At 35.5% G+C, this 23,742-nt stretch overlaps 1 protein-coding gene across 5 annotated transcripts in view; it reads left to right on the forward strand.

The window, feature by feature from the left end:
- The first annotated feature begins 1,722 nt into the window (after positions 1-1,722).
- The window catches only part of LOC109090004 (rho GTPase-activating protein 20-like), a 33,605-nt gene continuing 11,585 nt past the window's right edge, over positions 1,723-23,742 (forward strand). The window contains exons 1-14 of one of the 5 annotated variants that reach the window (XM_042723725.1): positions 1,723-1,875; positions 1,955-2,114; positions 4,263-4,330; positions 7,790-7,927; positions 8,035-8,181; positions 9,983-10,024; positions 10,223-10,313; positions 10,476-10,562; positions 10,892-10,958; positions 12,477-12,644; positions 15,337-15,506; positions 18,356-18,517; positions 18,717-18,826; positions 21,391-21,580. In XM_042723725.1, the coding sequence (XP_042579659.1) occupies positions 2,025-2,114; positions 4,263-4,330; positions 7,790-7,927; positions 8,035-8,181; positions 9,983-10,024; positions 10,223-10,313; positions 10,476-10,562; positions 10,892-10,958; positions 12,477-12,644; positions 15,337-15,506; positions 18,356-18,517; positions 18,717-18,826; positions 21,391-21,580 (1,530 nt within the window). In that variant the 5' untranslated portion in view covers positions 1,723-1,875; positions 1,955-2,024. Of the gene's footprint in view, positions 2,115-4,262; positions 4,331-6,946; positions 7,063-7,789; positions 7,928-8,034; positions 8,182-9,982; positions 10,025-10,222; positions 10,314-10,475; positions 10,563-10,891; positions 10,959-12,476; positions 12,645-15,336; positions 15,507-18,355; positions 18,518-18,716; positions 18,827-21,390; positions 21,581-23,742 lie in introns of all 5 variants that reach the window. The other 4 variants (XM_042723727.1, XM_042723726.1, XM_042723724.1 and 1 more) reach the window with 4 other exon arrangements.

A 23,742-nucleotide genomic window follows, 5' to 3' on the forward strand; every position in this document is an offset into this window, starting at 1 on the left:
ATATTTAAATACTGTCAGCTAGAGTAGAAGTTCTTCTTGCTTGTTAATCTCTGATTATAAATATACAGTGGACAAAATTATAGGGTTCTCTTGCTCATTGTGTGGTTGTGTGTTGTGCTTATTTTGTGTATGAGTTTGTATGTGTGGCCATGTGTGAGGTGTGAGTGAGCTTTCCATATCTTTGTTAATAATCAGATGTGTGTGCAATCATCATTTCAACACTCAACCAGCTAATGTTGTGGCCCATATCTTAAAGGGGAAGTTCTAATATTCAGTTTGTCTTAAAGGAGAAGTTGGGTTTGTTACTTCATGATGAGTCTTAAGCAAGTGTTTTCATCAGCCTCTCCTGTACGACTTTCTTAGTGCAAAGCTGCACTTTTTTATATGGCAGAATGAATGAATGAATGAATAAATTTGACCCTGCATGAGTTCTGGTGATTTTTAAGCCCTTGATTCTCTATCTTTAGCTCTGGGAATTCTTCCAGCTGTGTACCAGACCCTTGCACTCTTACAAAGATTTCACTCTTTACAAAGACACCTACACAAGCACACACTGAGAACAGAACAGACAAAAAGAGTGTTACACAGTGTTCTTTAAACTCTTAATTGGAATGAAAAAGTGATTGGCACACAATGGTTTTCCCCTATTACTCCAACTTCTCTCTCTTCTTAAACTCATGTGTTCTGATGGTTTTTCAAAGTCTGTTTATGTTTTGATGTCGAAACAGAGAAAAAGCCATTTTAATTTATTTTTGTTTAATTTATTGATTTAGTGATATTGGATAATTATCAGCGTATTGTACATGTAAAAAAACCTTTTTTTAAGACCAAAAAAAAGAGAGAAAAGGTCAAACCTCAATTGTTGGCAGATGCTGCTTGGTGTATTTGTTTAATGCAATGAAATGTGTACATTTAGAGTGCCCTTTAAATGTAACACTTTGGGCCACTCTAATGAAATGACAAATTATATGGTAAAGTTGGTTTGTTTTCTTCTGTTGTCCTCATTTGTAAGTCGCTTTGGTGTAAAGCATCTGCTAAATGACTAAATGTAAACATCTTTATAAATGATGTTTCCGAATTCATAGAAGGCAAATAAATAAGGTCTAAGTAAATGCATAACCAATAAAATAAAAATTGACAAAAAAAATTATATTTTGGCTCTGTCTGTGTCAAAGTGCTGATAATTTTGTGAGGGAAGAAGTGACAAGATGTAGGCAATGTGACAAAACCTCTTGTGTGACCTCAGACCACAGCTCTTTGCACTGGTGGGCAGAGCTTCCTCTGCAGGTCTTATGACCCGTGAATTAAAACTTTCTAAAGCTTTTTGAATTTTTTATTTTCTTTGTTAGTTGCTGCTTGATATATTACAGTTCAAAAGCTAGCTAGTTTGTCTTCTATTTACCGGAATTTTTTACAAGTTGGTTCATGAACCTGTGAAAATTTGCTTGAGATGTGGCCATTAGTTCTGCAATGAACGTTCAGCACGAAGCTGGACTGTTAAACGGTCATCATGTACGGTTTCAAAGCAGCATTCAAGATACTGAATTGCTGCTGTTTGCAAAGCTGAATTTAATTTTCATAGTTCATGTAGTGACAATAACATCCAGTGGGGGGCCTTGGAACTTTAGTGAATGTAGAACACTGAACCTCCATGTCCATATTTAGAGAGAGAGTGAGACAGAAAGAATGTGTGATGGAAACGGGACAGAGAGAGAAAGAAAACTCAAGAAATGAGTAAGCCTTGCCAAGGAGGGAGGGCGAAAGGAAGAGGACAGTAATGAAAATTAAAGGGAAAAGAAAAAGTTGTGGGGGGACGGGAGATGGGTTGTGTGGGTAAAGTTCCTCACACCAAGATCCAGACAACTTCTCATCAGGGTGATAAAATCAAACCCCTTTATGATTGAAAAAAAATAATAATATTCTCAAAGACAATCCGATATCCTTTCCTTTGTAGGAATTGATGCATGTTTTCTGTGAATGAGAAGATTTAGAGAACCCTTGCCGAGGAAGATTGAGGGAGATGGATGAAAATGAGTCCACATCAGAGGGTCTCAAACGGCACTGACCTTCATTCTACCAGAAGTGGACCGGTGACGAGGCCTGTGGAAGAAAAGGTGTGTGTGTGTGTTTGTGTGTAAGTTCACATGAAGTGTCCTTGATTGGACCTCAAACTGAGGGTATGTGAGCTGTACGTCAGACTTTTTCTTAAACGTGTTATGCATTTAGTGGTAATGCATGCTTTTAGCTCATATTTAATATTGGTACTGGTGGTAAATGGTATCTAAATACAAAAGCCTCTATCTAAACTAAATATAGCCTCTTGTTCTGGTTCCTGGAGGTAATTGCTGCATATTTCAGTGTAACGTTTTGCTTAAAGGCTACACAGCAAGAGCAGATTGGCCTGTATTCAACAAAGATTATCAAAATAAAAGTTGTTGAAAAAAATTGAAAATACTGTTATTAGTAGTATTTTTTGGGCCAGTAATGGGATTAATTTGCTGAAAGCTGCTCATGTTAGTGGATGTTTTAATAAGCTTTGGAGGACAAAGCAATGATGCTGAAGGTGTTGTGTTGTGTCAGTGTGTGTTTGTGTGTGGCATTTTCTGTGGCTATTCACTGGAGGTTCTTTTTCATTTGATGAAATAAAATGAAAGGGAAAGGCCCTCCAGCTAATGTGCTCAGGCCGAGTGGAGGAGGAAGAGGAGGATGACGACGAAGGAGCAGGACAAATGAAGATGCTGTTTAGATTACAGTGTGTTAAGTCAGATAGTGTTTAGAAGGGGGAGTGCATGGCCAGCTTTGATGCCTGCCACCTCGCACACTATACATTCAATGCATTACTCAAACACTCAAGAGCATTCAATCCTTAGAAAAAGCTCTTCTGCCTTTCTCGGTATTGCATATTAACATTAAATTCACATTAAATGGATTCCATTCTAGTCATAGCACAAAATTGCATAACTCGTGGAATGCTGTTAAAAAAATATTTGGATCTATGAGTGAAAGAAATTGAGTTTATTTTATTTAGAAGGGTATTGATATAATTTGTTGTTAAATAGGTTAGAGGTTAATTCTATGCTTACTTGGCATGTGGTGATGTTAATGATTAAGGAATAAAGTTACATTTGTCACACTTTTTTTTTTTTTAAGTCGAACCTTCTCTACATTTAGTTGAGAACCTGCTTTTCAATTTGTGGTTCATACAATGATGTCTGCGCTTTAGCACAGGGACTTTCCTAATTGATTTAATTTCCTAATTTTCCTAATTGATTTAAAAAGTTTGCCAGAGATTGAGGACAGAAGGTACATAACTAAAGTTGCAAAGTTTTTTATTTGATGTTATTGTAGTTAATGCTGTTATTACGATGTGTAAATTTATTCAGTTGGAATTAATCTCTTTTTTTTTTTTTTTTTTTTTTTAATCTTTAAACATATGGGGTATACATATTCAGGACTTTGAAACAAGATACATGATTCACATGGATTGTACTGTCAGTTTTTTTTTCTTTTTTCTCATTCAGACCCATGTGTCCTGATATTACATGTGCATGTTGCCCAGGCGTACTTTATGTGTTTCACTATATGATGTTTCTCTTTTAAGAGCATCTGCTCATCTGCATTATGTCTCCACACGTTCCCTGCCAATTTTAGACTGCAGTGCTTTCCAGATCTATGACAGATGTCTCTGTGATATGTATGCATGCTTACTGGGCTATCATAGATAGAGACTCAACACTTCATATACACATTCATGAAATCGGAAGCCCATAGTAAACTCAATTATTTGAGTTAAAATTATGCAGGACCATGTGTAAAATAATCTTATTTGATCCTTTGTGAAAATCTTTTTTGATTCTATTAGGATCCTTTTGTATTTGTTAGAGATTATGAAATAATTTCCATTAATAATAAAAGACTAATATTGTGCATTCTTTTTTTTTTTTTTTTGCAATTTTGCCTGTGATCTATTTATTTATTTCTTTTTTACTAAACAAAGGGTGACAAGCCCTAACCAACTCTTCTTATTGATAGGTCAGTGAAGCGTTCACAGCAGATGTCATATGCAGAAAGGAGATTATCTGGCGTGAATGGTTTCTTCTATTACTGCACAGATGGTTGCTATAGTTACTAAATAAATTAATATTTGTTTTAGTTTTCTCTTCAATCATTAATACTTGAATGAAGTATTATGTGATATATGTGTTTGATAAATTTGTGATGTGTATAACCAGTGTGCAAATGTGTGTTCTTTCAATATGCAGAAAATGAAGTCCACAATACCAAGAAGAAAAACCGCTGTTATTAAAGCTTTCAGCAAAACCAGACAAAGGTACGTGCAAACACACACACACACATACATACCTACTCACAAAAAATACACACATACTCCCTTGCATTATTTTTGAAATGCTAAATCTTGCAAAAAATAAAACAGAAATGTACATGTGATTTTTTTTTTTTTTTCTCATTTACACACACACATCTCATTATTCTTTCCCTGTCCCACTGGTTCCTCCTCCTTCAGCCTTTAACTGATTAAAGAAAATGTCTCTTTTGGCGCTCTGTTCCTCACTGAATAATGATAAATTTTCTTATAAAGCAAAAGTGCTAAGCTATTAGAGCTGTTGGCAGAGAATATGTTACATTTATTTTGGCAAACAGTTTTTTCATGCTTTAAGAATAAATTTAACAAAATCTAGTGAGGTTTATTCCCAAATAAGTCTTATTATCTTAACACTAATTTGTTTCTAAAGCAGATCTATATTGGTGAAGGATATGCATGTATATTAGTGAAAACCAAGACAAAAATACTTATAGGGAATTTATTTTATTTTTTTGTTTTTTCACTGTGTTGTGCGCTATATAAAAAAATCTGGGCACACTCTCACTGTGTGTTTTTTTTTGTGAAATATCTTTTGGTATTGGCTAGAGGACACACTCTGCCTTATATAGGCAGGAATGCAACAACAGACACACACACATAACAAGAAAGCTGGCATCGTGCGTCATTCACATTACAAGCAAGAGAAGAGATAGAGTCAAGATGCCAAGACAAAATGATGACTAAATACAACACAAAGAAAGAATTTATTTATTTGAATCTGCTTATTTGTATCTAGTGTCAGAAATCTATTAGTTTGGAATATGAATTTTCTGGAAAATCATAGAAAAACTAGAAATATGCAGCACACGTCTGTAGGTTTAGTTGTTTCTGTAGCTGTAGCTGCTATCAGCACATCATTCAAAGTAAATTCGCCTGAGATTCATGATCCTGAGGCTGAATTATATCATTTATAAGGAGAAATATTTGTTATGAAATTACTGGGCTGCAGGTTAGATGAAAGCATGTGAGGTATATAAAAGCGAAACAGGCTGGAATTGAAGTGTTCATGTGTAGATTTATGTAAAATTGTCTTGAAAAGGCAACGAATGCATATTTACATTTATATGCCATCTTTTCCCCAGATTTGTTATACTTTATACGCCAGATTTGCGTATGACAAATGAGTTTTCATATTGATGATTGATAACTCTATCATTTATTCTTTTTCTTGCAGTAGAACATACAGGCTCACTTACAGGAACACCAATACAGGAACAGGCGTTTTCTTCACTGATGTAAATTCAGCTTGTTGTCGTGGCAATGAAACAGGTTCTGTAAGGAGAGCTCAAGGAGAGTTTTCAACGAAAATTGTTTCTTTATGCTCAAACTCAAAAAACATTTCTGAATATGCCTACGTGCTTAGAATATTACAGCTTTTCTGCACCAAGTAAACCTTGGCTCATGTAAGCCAAGTTTTACATTTTAGCTGTTTAGATTGCATTCCTGCTCTGAAGTATTCCATCAATGATTATCAAGGAATGTGTAAAACATGCAAACTTTATTATTAATATTTTGTAGTCCGTTTTAATCCCAGTTCATGGGAATCGCAGTAATTTTATGTAAATGGTGAGATCAAACTGTGCATCCCTGGCCAACAAGAAAGAGTATCTTCAATGCAAGGAAGGACATACTGAATAAAACAGTATTACATTAACAAATGGCATGTTTTATTTAATATATTTTAAATATCTTCACAAGATATAATAATATATTAACATCAGTCACAAGAGCAACACTGCTTTTAGGTAAAGAAAGAAAGAAATTTTTGTGAAAAAAATAACACTGCAGACTTTATAAACTAACCTTGAGAAACCTACTGTAATATAAAAATGCGTAACTGCATTTCATAAGCATCATGACCTGTGATCTTTGTTATATGTAAGGACCCATGTACAGACATTCTTTGATGTGAAGTGGTTTACTGCTGTTTATGCATTAGTGAACCAAGCCAGTAATTAAACTTCACACTGTTTCTGTTAGTAGCGTGAAAACCATCTTTTCTCTATATTGTGATGATTATATATGCAAAAAGTGATCAAAAATCATTCTCTTTATAATCTCTGCAGACGTCGTTAGATCTGAGTGAGTGTTAGTGAATTGATTTCTGTACTTTCACTAAAACTCCTGTTATAATGCTCAAGGAATCTCTTATTTTTCATTGTGTTTCACTATGTTGTCTAGTTATGGTGAAAGTATATGTCATGAGATTGCAGAAATCCCATTGCAATGAGGAGATCACTGCATCGTGTGCTCAGTAGATATGACTTTGTTTGGCTACAGCGCTGCAAACCTTGATGCAGTGGGAGTCTGAATAATATGTCATCCACATTTCTCTTCCCTTAAGAGTGGGCATGGCCATTTGTAAATTCTATGGGTCTAGCTTCTGGTCTCATCTGCGTCTAGCTATTTTTAGCTGTATAAAACAGCTTGTTTTGCTGCTTGATATTGAAATTTGGTTGTTTTACCACAATATTTTAATGTATTATTATCTTGATTATGAACACACTGGTTTGCAGTGAAAACAGTTTTACCGTTGTTATTCTTCTCATTATTTCCCTATAGCGGCTAATGAACTGGAAGTCTTGACTATAGCAGCACTGAAGTAAAAGGTGGATAATCAGCGTTTTTCACATTTGACCCATCGCAAAGACCTGCCCCCCTTAGTTACGGTTGCTAAGGTATCTAGTTTTAACCGTGTAAAGAAGTCAGTACACCTTTTTTCAAGTTCAAGTCCACTGACATTAATCTACTCTCTTGTCTGGTTTGTTTGTTGGACAAAAATGTCAGATTCAGCGTTATGATTGGTCAGATTCACCTGTCAATCAAACTCCCTGTGAAGGGTCAAATAGCAAATCTTGGCGGCTGTTATTGTAAAATCGAGAACATTTTTTCAAGAGAGTTCCACATGTAATGCTTATTTCAGAAAAAAAGAACATTATAATTGCACCTCAAGCAACATTATAAAATTATTAAAATAATGTATTTCACCATCTCTTTAAAGATAATTGTTAGTAATGTTTTAGTGATGTTTTTTTTTAGCAAACTGATAACAGTGGGAAGAAAATACAACACAGATACTAGTACTCAACTGTTCTTGAAGGCATACATGTTATAGGGAGGAGAGAGCTTTTTTCAACAAAATACTATATATACAGATTTGGTTTTACTGTTAGAATCAAGGGATGTCAATAAAATCAAAAATATGATAAACTGCTTATCTTGTGATTTTTACCAGTAGCGCAGTGACACAAAATAGTACAAAATTCTGTTAATTTATTAATTTGTTTGCATTACACATATTTAATCATTTAAAATAAAAGTCAGTATGGTAAATTTTGACATTTCTGTATGAAAATGAATGTTCCTCATTGCTATTGTGATTTTAACCTGTTGACTCTTCTGCAGTGATGAGTATGGGGCGTGTAATGTATCCCAAAATGCAGTGCTGTTGATGGAAGGCCATGCTCACCTTTCCACTGGCTTGCAGTCAAGAGAAAGACTTCTGCTGCTTTTTACAGATTCGCTTATCATCGCCAAAACAAAGTATGCTTTAGTGGGTGTAAATATGTCTATTAATATGTACGAAATGTAAGACATATGTCTCTCTAAGAGTGCATGTGTATGCATTGTGTGTGTGTTACATGTTACAGGTCTCTGTATCTAAAGCTGAAGGCTCGTGTTAGCCTCTCGGACATATGGCTGGCATCATGTGTCCACTGCATCACAGACAGAAAGCTCGCCTCCAAGAACTCATTTGTGATTGGCTGGCCAACCACCAACTATGTCGTCACTTACAGGTAGTCTTTGAAAAACGATTTAAATAGGACATAAATGTCAAACATCTCAGATCTTGGCATAATGAACCAGACTGATATGGTCATTGTTTGTCATTCACACAAACGGCACTGAAAAATTCAAAACTGTTTATGAGTTTGAGATGAAGCAGCCCTTCTTAAAAAAAAGATCTATTCTGCAGTGGAAGGGATAATGGATGTGTTAAAGCTTTAAGCATTTCAGGTGTACTGAGGAAAATATTTAAATTGAGATCCACCCACTCAACTGCTACTGATTTGATCTTAAAACACTACGTGATAAGGTGCAGCTTTTCTCATGTGAAGTTTAGATTATCTGGTATAAATGCACACAGTCACTCTCTTTTAAGCTCAGTTCAGCACTCTGTCCTTCACATTGCTGATTTGACTTCGACCTCATTTTTAAGTACTTCATTAGATATATTGCTGAAGAGATAAAAGTAGGTCAAACCCCTTGAAATGGAAAGCAAAAAGTATTCGGCAAATTACACTATAAAAAACAAGACTGAGTATGCTATTAGTTATTTAATATCACAAAGACTGTGTAATGATGACCGTTTTGATTGTTCCTGTAATGTATACTGCCTCAAATGCTATATGGCATAGTGAACAAATTATGAAGTAATACAAAGATGCTGTGGACAGATTTATTAATTTTTTTAAATACTGTAACACCTGTCACCATGTGTTCATCATGAAACTAATGTGAAACATATCAGAGAGGAAATGTGTCCACTATACAAAGCAACTGAAAAAAACTTATTTACAAAATGCATATTTATTTGTAACAATTGTGTTAACCACAGTAATAGATTCATGTTGCAAGAGCACAGTGCTGGATTGCCATAGGAACGTTGTAGGTTAAGATCATTAGGAAATTACATTTCATTGTTTGGTCCAAGCAACATTATGGGACACATTTGGCCTGCTCATTCCAAAGTGTTCATTTCAAGGGCTTTGCCTTTCAGAGTGAGTAAGATATAGAGATGGACACTTCTGATTGGAATTTGCCCAACAATCCATAAATGCACAGAAAAAAATCCTCAAACATGTAATTTACAAATGCACAGACCCAAAGAAAAAAAACAACAACAACAACAAAAAAAAAACTGATTCACAAGCATTTTCAGAACTGTATGCACTGTATGCCAATTCACCAGTACAATTTAGATGTCTATCTACAAAAGTGAAGAATACAAGGTTTTTGAAATGTGACAGCATAAAGTACTTTGCACAAGAATACAGAGAGCTGGAGAGGTCAGTTGATGTGAGAGAGAAAAGAGATTCTATGACACAAACACATGCTTTCAAAAGAAAATTACAAGCAACAAGTATAGAATCATGCTGGTTCACTTCTGCTTTTAGGACTGTGTGAGAGGAGAGTTTCTTTTTTTTTTTGTCATAGATTTGCCAATGTGCTGTTTACAATATGTCCTTCATAGCCTGGAGTGATGTTGATGTTTGTCATGATTATTTATTTTGTTAAACAAAAAAGATGTAATATAATGTGAAACACGTCTACATGGATGTAAGATTGGACCAAATAGTGATATGAGTCACAAGCTCTACAAAACTATATCACATTCAAACCACCCTCACAAGTATCAGACATCAGTTCCATTGGTTAATATCTTATCATTCAGATGCATCTATCTGAAAATCTCCTTAGCATGTAAATGTCAAGCACTTTGTTAATGGGAAAATTTAAACGAAATCTAACTCTCTCTCTCTCTCTCTCTCTCTCTCTCTCTCTCTCTATCTCTGTACCTGTCCTCCCAAACCTTAGCTCATCAGAAGCAAAGGAAAAATGGTTACATGCTCTTCAGTGGTAAGAAAAAAAATTAATAATTAAAGGATCACATCCATAACCTTATATAATGTATCACAATAAGAGTTTCCTTTCAAAATTGAGGTGTTCCAGCTGTGATTTCTGTTGTCAGTTTTCTTTACTGATCCATGTCTTTGTATTTTTTGACAAGCTTTCGCATTTGTGGTTGTTTGTTTCTAATAATGTATTGTTCTTCAGGCACACCTGCAGAGCCAGACAGAAAGTCTTGCCAAATGCCATTCTTCTTTACGTCCTGCTGATTTGCCATCCAGATGACAACAGCTCAGTGGTACACAAGCGCCTTTTTAGTTTAATTTGGAGCCGAGCCACTCCCAGTCCTCTGGGAACTAAATTCATGTCTCTGTTTACAAGTGGAAGTTATTTGCACTCTAGCCTGAAGCTTTCATTGTAAATTTGATGCTCAATGTTTTTGCTTGTTTACATGCTGTAGGCTGTTAAGACCGTTGCTGTGGCAGTGGACGTGAGCACGACCGCAGAAAATGTGGTTCAGTACATCATACAGCAGTACAAACTATTGGTAAGTGATCCTTAAAAGCCACTTGTTGAGAGTGTAGTGTTATATATGCTATTTATCATCTTTAAAGCACAACTGAGTACAAAGGAGTGGTCCAAATGAGAGAGAAACATGTTTTTTCTTTGCCCCCGATATCATCTTGTATCTTGGTGTATTTGACTACCTGGCCAGGCAATGTGGTTCTATAATTTTATGTATAATTCTGTTGCTCTCTGATCACCAGTAACTCTTTATTATGCCAAGTTTGTCCACTGGCATTTCCTGTGTTTGATAACACCCATTTCCTCTTTCCTGTCTCTTTCCAAAACATAATGACAACTTCCTGTGTGCAGGGTGAAGTCTCTGACTACCAGTTGTGTGTAAACTATGAGAAAGAAGAGGAAACATACCCCCTTATTGGTGATGACACACACACACACACACACACACACACACATACATACACATATCAACTTAAATAGGGGCATTCCGAATAGACGTTTTTTTGTTTTTCTATAAATACCTAAAACTAACCCTAACCCATACTTCACGTTAACCTTAACAACTTGCTTTATTTTATTTTCAGGTTTTAAAAGATTCTGTCAGCTTTAGCTTACTATTTTTGGTTAAACCATCTAAACTGAACATTACCACAAAGTTTGACCTAAAAAAATAAGAATAGTTTATTTTAATTACAAGGCATGCTTCTCAGACAAACTCAACATTAAATAAATATATCATCATGGTTGAGAAAAATGCAGAACTGAAGAATTTCCTTCCTTTCATTCAGAGTTTGTATTTCAAGTTGTATTTGTAACTTTGCATTTCTTTTGTGAAATTCACTTTTTGCTTGTAATATTTTCTGTGTCTCTATGTTGTTGTTATACCCAAAAAATTACATTCAAAAGTTTCAAAGTGGGAGCATTAACTAGTTTGCCAATTGTGTCTCTTACAGTCCATCTAGTTTCAGCTATTTACAAATGTCATGCATAATTAACAGAGTATTTACAAAGTTCTTCTGTGGCTTAAATGGTATATTATACTCCAGGATCCCTGTATACCAACATAGGAAAAATATTTTGGAAAATAAATGAATGTTTGTTTTTTGTTTTTTTTTAATGAATATATCATACTGGTATAATGTTTTAAGAATGACTTGATGTTAGTTTTCCTCATATATTCTCACATCTTGGATGAAATCCTCTGTGGGACGTGATTGCAAGGTTTCTTTAAAAGCGCTGAGCTATGATGAAACTCTCTGCTCATTGACAGCTGTGTTATGAAAGACTAGGAATGATAGAAAAAAGCTTATGATTCCCAAGAGAAATAGAAAACAGTCTGTATGAATTACTATTAATGAATTCTTTGCACCCCCACCCATTCTTTGCACCCCCCCCTTCTTTGCGATGAATTCTTTGGAACACCCCCCCCCCCCAGGTCATATGCATGCAAGTAAGGTTTATTGTATAAGACAACAGGAAATGAGAGATTTAGTATCAGATAACAGAATCCAAAACTCAATTAAACTCTCTCTATGTCTGCTTGTTTCTCTCTATGTTGTAATAGGCAACCTCAGGATAATTCTCTCCAAATACCAACTGTAAACATTCACAAACACACACAAGCTGATTTTCACTTTCTAAAAAATTTATCTGAAGCTTAGCTGGATTTCCAGCAGAAGGTTGCACGCTAATCCATATATCAGATTTTTATACAGATTTTGTGCTAGCTATCGAGGGATCAGAAAACAAACCAAAAACTATTCTCAATGTCACAATGTTTTATGCTTGCTTTTTTCAAGCATATACAGAATGAAATATGTTAGCAATAAGGTAAACACAATAATGCTTTTTTTTTGGCCCCTGCACTGTTCTTTGAAAATGAAATCTCCTGCAATCTAAAATACCAATTTCCTGTCTCCATTTTTGTCTCTTCTAGGCCATGAGCTACCATTCTTCATCCTGCATCACTCCCTGAGAAGTCAACAAGACAATCTGCACATGCCCAGTGAGCCCTTGCAGGAAGTGTTTAGTTCTGGCCAGCAGACAGAGGCCACTCCCAAGACCCCTCACTTCATCCTAAAACCCAGAACACATACTCCTAGTGGTAAGTGCATTTTTCACCAAAATAATGCATGTGGCTAGCTTAATAAAACATTATAATTTCATCAAATGTGTAGTAAGACTAGTGCCTTTCATGAGGGTCTGTTATATGGGGTCTATATAGTATGTGGCTGTCCAAAGGCCATTAGTAGTAACAAAATCTACTGACTTTTGCTGCACTTTATCTGCTCAAGAGAAATTTGTGGAATTCTCCAAAATGGAATTAAACATGGATTAAAGTGTTAAATTGAGCTGTGAGTAATGTACTCTTATTGGTAGTTGAAGGCTAAAGTTTTTTTTTTATTTTTATTTTTTTTACATTAGAAGGGACAGGGTACATATGGATCTTTGTGATTGATAAATTGCCATTAGGGACTGAGAGATGTGTATAAACGAGCTCCTAATCTACGACAAATGGTGGTGAGAGCTGACCAAGGTTTGTCAGCTCATTGCCCCTTTTCAGTTCCTGATTGGCAATTATAGATGCGGACAATGTGCACAATGCCATACATTTAGCCATCCGCACTCAGGGAAATAGTTCAAAATTAAGGGAATCATCTTGTGTAATACATGTAAAAAATGTAATTAACATGATTAAATGTCCCTGCGGTTTTGCTTATACAGTAGGTAGAACAAAGCTTTTTTAAAAACATGCATTGCCGAACATGGAAGCAATTGCTGTTGAATGACCAAAAGAACCCCATTGCCATTCATTTAAATGCTTTCAAACATAATTAGTCAACTCCTCGATATTTAGGTATAATAACAAGTGAAAGTACCCAGAAGGGGTGGTGATATCAATAAAATCTTATTACAGAGAGAAGCGTACTACATCTATACATTACTGTTTCTGCAAAAGGTTTAAATTTGGAATTTGACTTAAAACCTTTTTTTGTGATTATTGTGATTTGGGATATTATTTATATATTTATTATTGTTGTTGTGTTTATATATATATATATATGTATGTGTATATGTATGTATGTATATATATATATATATATGTGTGTATATATATATATATATATGTGTGTGTGTGTGTGTGTGTATATGTTTTTTGTTTTTGTATGTGTATGTATGCTACGCTGCTGTTGCTGCTGTGGCAGAGCAAGTACCGAAACTTGCTAATGCCAATACATCCACAACATGCTGCTGTGCGCTTGTAAAGAATATTGCTGCTGCATACATAACATATATGAATAACCCTCATCTATACAGGTGGAACTGGGGAAGGTGGAGGGCCTCTGAAGTGTGCTGCAAACTGCTACCACAAGCATTAGCCAAATATTTGAATGTTGAGCAGCGGGCTCATTGACTACTGATACAGGAGAGAACCAATCCGCTGTGCCATGTGATACTGATGTCATTATGTCAGACTGAGTTAGATCTATCAGACTGCTCCATCTAGAGTTTCATACCAGAACTTTTCATATATATATATATATATATATATATATATATATATATATATAGTTATATTTTGGGGCCTTTTATGCCTTTATCTGATAAGACAGTTTGAGAGCAGACAGGAAAGCATTGGGTGAGGGACCTCAAGACAGGAATCGAACTCAGGTCACCATGAGTGCAGATGCACTATATATCGGCGCACTTACCACAAGGCTATTGACGCTGATGGTCAACATGTATATCACATGAAATTCTAATGTAATAAGAATAATATTGGCTGAACAAAGCTGCACCGGGAGCTGCCATTTAAGTTTAAACTACTTCAGTGCTCATAGCCAGAATCTAATCGATTACTTACCCTGACAGTCTGCGTCCTGTTCCTCATAAAGCATGCAGATCTCAGTGGCAGAAAGGATGTTCATGTCCTTGATTGTTTATAGTACAGCCTGAGCTCATGGTCATGGAAGAGAAGCCATGGAAGTGTAAAATCTGTCAGTATGTACTCTGTATGTGTATTATGTTTTTGAACAAGCTCTTCTCTGTTCTTCTCTAAAGTGAAATACTTCTTTAATGTATTTATTAACATGATTACGCACATAAAAGCAATGGCATTTTACCTTCTGTAAATGTCACAGACTTGTTTCTCAGAAATGTTTTAATTAGATTTATCACTTTTTTTCTTTTTTTTACTGATTTTCAGGACACGAAGACCATAGGAAGAGATAAAAAACAAATTAACATTTAATTTAGTTAAACATTTTACAGCACTAGATGAAGTAAATAACACATATTATATTACTTCTGATACTACCAATAAGATATTTGAATTCCTCTCACATCTCATCATATTATACTTGATTGTACATAATGATGCCAGCAGGGGTCAGGTAAAATTAATGGAGGCCTTTCATTCAGAGCTAAACAAAAAGCTTTAAGAGGAGCATTTAGTGTAATCACACAGGATGCAGCCTATTCTGATATCTTTTACGGATGAGAATGGCTCTCTCATGACCTCCATATCCCTCCATACACTACAGGAAAATTAGGGATTATCAAAACGTGATCAGACTAGTTCTAGATGAGACATAAGACACTTGACAACCCCAGATGAGAGGAAACATTTTCTTGAGAGTGCAAAAAAGGGTACCCCCCCCCCCTTTTTTTTTTTACTCAAACATAAAATAAAGTACATGGAACTACTATTGGTCAAATATGGAATCAGAAGAAAATAAGCTCCTCTAGTTAATGAAATGCATATGTCTGACTGGTCTGTTGTGTTTCTTTGACAGGTACTTTGCTGAAACATAAAAGAAAAAGGTCTCTGATTGATTGGGCTCTGAGGAGGGGACACTTTAACCAATCTGATGGCCAGTCTGACCCACAAACTGCCTCGCACAAGTTATTTGGCCAGCCTCTTTCCTCTATTTGTCTTGATGGAAACCTGCCTAAACCAATAATGGTAAGGCTATAACTGGCTCTGGATCTTTTTTATTTCACTATATTTTGTCATGTTTGGTCTTATTGTCTCTGAGCACTTATCATGGCTCTTTCACTAAGCCAGAGGTTTAGTCACCATGAATGATGAGCGCTCATGGACAATAAAACCCAGCATGTTATTGCTTTTATATAATAGTTCGACTGCACAAGTGTGTAGATAAATATGAAACAAGAACCGATTGTCTTGTGTGCGGAACTACTTCCTTCCGCCACAGATTCATTTCTCAAGTTTATTAGAGTTTAATAGATGAGCCCAAGCTTCCGATACTAATTAGAAAACATCATCTTAGAAATATTAATGAAGGAATGTGGGGTTGTTTCATTGAATTTAAAAGCATCATGTACAAAAAAGTGTATTATATTTAAAGTTATATACTGTAAGCTATATGCTAAATGTATTATGTAGAGTAGAGGGAGATATCGACAAAGTGAGTCTGATTACCTGTATAGGATTAAGCATTTATTCTTCAGGTCAATGTCATATTCATAATGAAAAAATAGTTTAAATGTCCTCTTAGGAAAACAGTACCATTGTTGTGGTATGCTATCATCTGATTCTGTCTACATATAACTGGGCTTTCCCATGGCAGCGATGGTCAAAGAATATTCTGGTTGTGTCTTACAAGGTGTTGTTTAAAATAAAAATAATGTCCTTGTTTAACTTGTTTTAGTCCCTTTCAGTTTAAACTATTTTTGCTGCTGATTTACTCATAAACACCACCATGAATAGCAATGTATGAAACGAATATCAGCTGAAAACGTTTATAAGAGCATACTGTTAGCAGTTAGTTGTTTAGGTGCTTACTGGCTCCGTACTGCATGTATATTAAGTTCTTACCGTTTTCTGTCCCTTTCAAAATGAGGTCAAATCCTTAATGGCTTTACACTGAGACAGAGACACGATTATGGAGGTTAAATAGTGTTACATAGTTTGTCATTAAGATATTAAAACATCTAAATTGTCATTCATTTCATGGTCAGGTAAGGTTAGGTTCATTTAAGGGAAGGTTTGTCTAGCTTAGAACAGGGTTTGTGAATTGATGAGAAGCTAAAAATGAATTAAATCAAAACTGTTACAAAAAGTTATTTATTTAAAGAAGTATCTTTTTTATTAATTACCTTAACTACAAACCCGATTCCAAAAAAGTTGGGACACTGTACAAATTGTGAGTAAAAAAGGAATGGAATAATTTACAAATCTCATAAACTTATATTTTATTCACAATAGAATATAGATAACATATTAAATGTTGAAAGTGAGACATTTTGAAATGTCATGCCAAATATTGGCTCATTTTGGATTTCATGAGAGCTACACATTCCAAAAAAGTTGGGACAGATAGCAATAAGAGGCCGGAAAAGTTAAATGTACATATAAGGAACAGCTGGAAGACCAATTTGCAACTTATTAGGTCAACTGGCAACATGATTGGGTATAAAAAGAGCCTCTCAGAGTGGCAGTGTCTCTCAGAAGATGGGCAGAGGATCACCAATTCCCCCAATGCTGCGGCAAAAAATAGTGGAGCAATATTAGAAAGGGGTTTCTCAGAGAAAAATTGCAAAGAGTTTGAACTTATTATCATCTATAGTGCATAATATCATCCAAAGATTCAGAGAATCTGGAACAACCTCTGTGCGTAAGGGTCAAGGCCGGAAAAACCATACTGGATGCCCGTGATCTTCGGGCCCTTAGACGGCACTGCATCACATACAGGAATGCTACTGTAATGGAAATCACAACATGGGCTCAGGAATACTTCCAGAAAACATTGTCGGTGAATACAATCCACCGTTCCATTCGCCGTTGCCGGCTAAAACTCTATAGGAAACTCTATAGGTAGAAGAAGTATCTATATATGATCATGATGTGGATGTGTTTTCTTTTTGTCTGGGCCAATTTAAAATGGACTGTGGCAAACTGTTCTGTTTTTGTGCAAATCAAAATCTGAAGTTCTTTTTGGGAAAAACTGGGACGCCATGTCATCCGGACTAAAGAGGACAAGGACAACCCAAGTTGTTATCAGCGCTCAGTTCAGAAGCCTGCATCTTTGATGGTATGGGGTTGCATGAGTGCGCGTGGCATGGGCAGCTTACACATCTGGAAAGGCACCATCAATGCTGAAAGGTATATCCAAGTTCTAGAACAACATATGCTCCCATTCAGACATCGTCTCTTTCAGGGAAGACCTTGCATTTTCCAACATGACAATGCCAGACCACATACTGCATCAATTACAACATCATGGCTGCAAAGAAGAATGATCTGGGTACTGAAATGGCCAGTCTGCAGTCCAGATCTTTCAACCATAGAAAACATTTGGCGCATTATAAAGAAGAAGATGCGACAAAGAAGACCTAAGACAGATGAGCAATTAGAAGCCTGTATTAGACAAGAATGGGACAACATTCCTATTCCTAAACTTGAGCAACTTGTCTCCTCAGTCCCCAGACGTTTGCAGACTGTTATAAAAGAAAAGGGGATGCCACACAGTTGTAAACATGGCCTTGTCCCAACTTTTTTGAGATGTGTTGATGCCATGAAATTTAAAATCAACTTATTTTTCCCTTAAAATGATACATTTTCTCAGTTTAAACATTTGATATGTCATCTATGTTGTATTCTGAATAAAATATTGAAATTTGAAACTTCCACATCATTGCATTCTGTTTTTATTCACAATTTGTACAGTGTCTCAACTTTTTTGGAATCGGTTTGTAATTGTATACAGTATATGGGGTACTCCAAGTAAATGTTTTAGGTGAATAGGGGTTTGGCTGACTAAAACTGTGTGTGTGTATGTGTGCACATAGGACCTGCTGTATCTGCTGTTCTGTGAGGGTCCAGAGACCCGTGGAATCTTCCGTCGTTCAGCAAATGCCAAAAACTGTAGAATCCTGAAGGAGCGAATGAATGCTGGGCAAAGTATTTCACTGCATGAACAATCAGTGTTCGTCTCTGCATCTCTAATTACAGTGAGAACACAATCATTTCAATTCAACAATAATGTGCTCTGAATTAAAATTCACACAAAGTATGCCTCAACTACTTTCACAATTCTACATTCTCAGTCTAAATTATCATAATTACTGGCTTGAACATAAGAATTTCCTCTTTGCTCTATATATATATTTTTTTTTAAATAATGGGCTTTTGTTCTTTATGTGTGTAAAGGAGTTTTTGCGCAAACTGCCTGGTGGTGTTTTGTGCTGTGACTTATATGAGGACTGGATGGAAGTGCTAAAGATTGAAGATCAACAGGATAGACTTAATAGAGTCAGAGGGTAAGAACAGCCTACAAACATGCATATGTCTTGTACAATATGCTCTCACACACACACTATACTCAATGTATTAAGTGTATAGACTAAGACCATGTTTTATTTAACTCCTTTCTATATCCCCATATTATCTATATCCTTCAAAACAAATACATAGATTAAAGATTTGATTCAGTTCAGTTCAATTTTCATTCATTTGTATAGCGCATTTCTTGATCTGCAGGCATTCCTACATGCCATTTACAAGTATAAAAACACTTTTTTTGTGCATATAGGTAGATGTTGAAATATAAAACATGTATGTACTGGCAGCATCTAAAGCATTAGCAGTATTACATATTTACAGCTATAGAAACATAAAATATTTATAATTTGTATCATAAACCTATATAGCTACATTTACAAGTCAAGTCAAGTCACCTTTATTTATATGGCGCTTTAAACAAAACAGATTGTGTCAAAGCAACTGAACAACATTAATTAGGAAAACAGTGTATCAATAATGCAAAATGACAGTTAAAGGCAGTTCATCATTGAATTCAGTGATGTCATCATGCAGCTCAGTTCAGTTTAAATAGTATCTGTGCAATCATTTGCAATCAAGTCAACGGTATCACTGTAAATGAAGTGTCACCAACTAAGCAAGCCAGAGACAACAGCGGCAAGGAACCAAAACTCCATTGTTGACAGAATGGAGAAAAAACCTTGGGAGAAACCAGGCTCAGTCGGGGGGCCAGTTCTCCTCTGGCCAGACGAAACCAGCAGTGCAATTCCAGGCTGCAGCAAAGTCAGATTGTGCAGAGGACTTAACTGGTTCCTGTGGTGTTGTCCCGGTGGACAAGACCACCGGGGTTTACAGATATATTTTAGATGCCTTAACCCTATCCTTAATAATTTGTAATGTAACATAAAGCTTTATAAAATTTTGTGAATACATATATAACTGTCTATAATTTATTTATTTGCTAAATGATTTATTTGCCTTTATTTGTCAAGTGACAAATTTAGAATTTTTTACTATAGATTTTTTGTAGACAATAGAAACAATTTCATTATTCATAAATAGTATAGTTTGAACCAATTAATTGCATAAATTTAATATTCATAGATTGTAAAATTTTACATGTATAAACCACATTTTACATTTTACAAAGACGAGGTTAGGGTTAGGGTTATGAAGGTTACTCATGTTTACTGTAGATGCCAGGTGAAAAAAACATAATACACACAGAACCATAATTTTGAAAGGAGATTCTGTGAAGAGCGTAGGGAACAGGGACAAGAAAATACACAAGGAAAAAAGCTTTTAGATTACTTTTATTGAAAGTAAGAAAAAAAGAAATAGTACGGTAGATTAGTATCAGAAGAGTAATTTACATAGTTATAAAATCAAAGACCCTGCTTATAAGAACAAGAAAACACATAGTAATTATCCTTCAAATGGTAAGACTATTAGGTTATTTTGAAATCCCTTTGTCTTGGCAACACTTTTACATGTGTGGCAAAAAGCATGCTTCTACTTTCATAGCAGCATTACAGAAAAACCATCTGCTCACATGGAAAATGAAAAGCTTCCAACTCATTTAATTGTATAACTGCTTAGCAAAATGCATTTTCTGGGTTCTGACACAAAAGCATCCATTAGAGTGAAAAAAGACCTATCTCAAGTTCAGCTGCTTGTGTATTTTGTAATCATTCTTTCATCACCTCTTTGTAACCACCCCCCATATTCCATCCAGCCTCATAATTCAAGCAGCAACTGCTGACCCTCTGTTTAAATATAAAATGAAAACTTATTATTTGAACTAACTAGAAAAATAAACTAATCAGTGTGAGGATCAGCTCTTGTAAGGAAAGAACAGCAAAGTGTTATTAAATGTTTTTGGGAGCATGAATGCTCAGCTGGGAGATTTTTAGTTGAAATGATATTTCTTAGAATCATCCAGTTGATGTGAACTCTATTTTTTTTTTTTTTTTTTTAAGAAAAGTCTTTGTGCTTTCACAATTTCTAATTTTCCTCCGTGTTCTAGCCCTGAAGTCTTCAACCCTGTTTCTGGAGACCCCCTGTCCTGCAGTTTATTTTCAGCCTCCTTCAAAATCCCTGTGATTTTCAAGCAGACCTGTAGAGCTTGATTAGCTGGTTCAGTTTTAAGTTAAACTCTGCAGAACAGTTCCATCTCCAGGAGCAGGGTTGAAGACATCCTGCATACTACTAGACAACGTTTGAAACTGTATTTTTTAGCACTACAAAATAATGGAGCCCAGAATGGACAACTCTTATCGAAGTTTGAATAAATTATCACATTTTAAAGCTGTACATGGTGACATTAGTGTGAACTGCATCTACTGAAACTTGTAGTTTTATCTTTGTGTGTGTGTGTGTGTGTGTGTGTGTGTGTGTGCATATTTGTGCTGAAATGCATTTCCATACAGTATGTATGAGAGGGCAGACAAATTCCCACATATATTCATTTGTTGGCAAGATTATTTAATTATGTGTTTTATGTTTCTGTCTGTCTGGTTGCAGCTATCTGCCATTGTTCAAGCTCTATTGTCTTTTTGTCTAGTTTGCTTGCACAGTTACCGGAGGAGAATGTTACCATGCTGTGTCACTTATTTGGAGTGCTACACAGGATACACACTCACTCAGAGGTGAATCAAATGACAGCAACAAACTTGGCCCTTTGCATTGCACCCAACATGCTCTGGAGGTCTTCCCAAATCAGCGCTGACAAAGAGGGACAGAGTGTTCTGCAGGTAAAAATCTGGTTGCATGTATTCTTAGTAATATGATCCATTTACATGTGTTTTCTCACTTCTTTTAAGGGATAGTATACAACACATCCATGAACAGTATATTTAAATATTTAGTTTTAGGTTAAAATTAATATATACAGTGGGGATCAAAAGCTTGAGACCTTTAGTAAAAATGGTTTGTTATTGCAAATTATATTATGGGCACAATTTCGTTGAAAAAATAATTTCAGAATTTTTGATCACGTTCTCTGCCATTATTTGAGAATGATCCAGAGAGTATCTCATTCTTAAAAATACCTATTTGATTAGTGACCTCGAAATCCTGCAGAATCTAAAGTAATTATTTTATTTTTCATCACATCAAAACCTGTTCATTTTCTAATGATTTTAATTGTATTTACTTTCCAATTTAAATGACATTTAAATCCCTGATTTCAGCGAGCTCTCAGACTTTTGAACCTCACAGATTATGTAAGGGAAATTGTACCGATTCCTATCATGACACAGTGAACCAAAAAAAAATTAATTAATAATAATAAAAAATAATAAAAAATAAAAGAATTAGAATCAAGAACTATATAGCTATACTAGAGACATAAACCTGAAGTTAATCAAAAGACCTACATCACTGTGAAAATTCATGGGTATGAACATAAAATAATTCTTAATATAGCTAGTGGCCATTTGGCTTATCACTTGGCCAATTATGTCATAATATGGAAACTGTTCTTTGAAACAGCTTTACAAGTACAGTATATGTATTCGATCATTAATTGCACCCACACACGTATTCTCTTGTTTAAAATTAGAAGCAGTTCAAGTTCAATGGAGGGGTGTTGGTTCAAATCTGGGTCAGAATCAGTCATAGGATTCTAGATTTTTTTGTGCTGCAGGGGAGAAGATTCTAATTTGCATGCCAGCTTGCTAAACAATGTCATGCAGCTTAAACAGCTCACCCTAATTGCTCTTGGGGAGGCACAGTATAACACCACTGTCACCACAGGTTGTCATGCTGGAGAAAAATCCCAGTGATTACATTAACACACACTCACATGAACTTGAATTAAGAGGCATCTGGTAAGGGTACTGAAGGGTGCAACAACCGGGGCCAACTTCCATTTGTAAATCACACAATACTAGTTTGTGCACAGTTTATTATTCAAGAGATTTTAACCTAAAGCTGCAAATGATTTTCTCCACCCTTCAGATAATGAATTCTGATGCATCTATTGGCTGCTGACTTGCTCTGCTTATTAACCTCAGCAGTTTACATTCATGAAATCGGATATAACCAAAGGGATCTGCCTTATCAACAGGATGTTGACACAAATGTAAACAGGGAAATGATTAAGAATCCAAATCTCCGGGGACCTACTGTACGTCACTATATTATATACAATATAGAGTGGCAGGATATGTTATATGTTACATATGTTAAGAGATTATAAATCATAGGTTTGTTTACAGTAGTATGCAAAATATTACATGGAAAAATTTACATTTCATATTAAGGATGAACGTCCTTGTAACACTGGTTCACACTGTCTGTCTTAATTCAAATTAGATCGCAAAACCCTGCAGCGCTGTAAAATTCTGATAGAAAATTATCAGAACAGATTTTGCATTTCAAAGGAGATTCCTTGTAAACCACATCTTTGCATTCAGGACCAATACAATTCAAAAACATGTCCAGATTTTCCTGACTAATATTCTGTTGCATCATTTGCCAGTTGCTGATGAGTCATCCTCTTCAGAGACAGACATGAATGCAGGGCTCAACAATAAGGATGGCTCAGAGCTAGCCTCAGGCCAGCTGACAATCTCTCACTCTAACTCTTGCTGCTTTTTCAGTGCTTGTTAAAATGGCGAGATCTGATGGTCAAACATCAGTTAAAGGGATAGTTCCCCCAAAAATGAAAATGTTGTCCCGTGAGACCTTTGTTTATCTTTGGAACATAAATTAAGATATTACTGATCTCTGCATAGACAGCAACCTAACTACCACAGTCAAGGCCCAGAAAGCTAAAAAGGACATCACTAAAATAGTCTATGTGACATCACTGCTTCAACCATAATGTTATGAAACTACAAGAATGCTTTTTGTGCACAAAGGAAATCAAAATAATGACTTTGTTCAACAATTTCTTCTCTTCCGTGTCAGT

Source organism: Cyprinus carpio, chromosome B5 (assembly GCF_018340385.1).
Source record: "Cyprinus carpio isolate SPL01 chromosome B5, ASM1834038v1, whole genome shotgun sequence".
In the NCBI taxonomy this organism is placed as follows: Eukaryota; Metazoa; Chordata; class Actinopteri; order Cypriniformes; family Cyprinidae; genus Cyprinus; species Cyprinus carpio.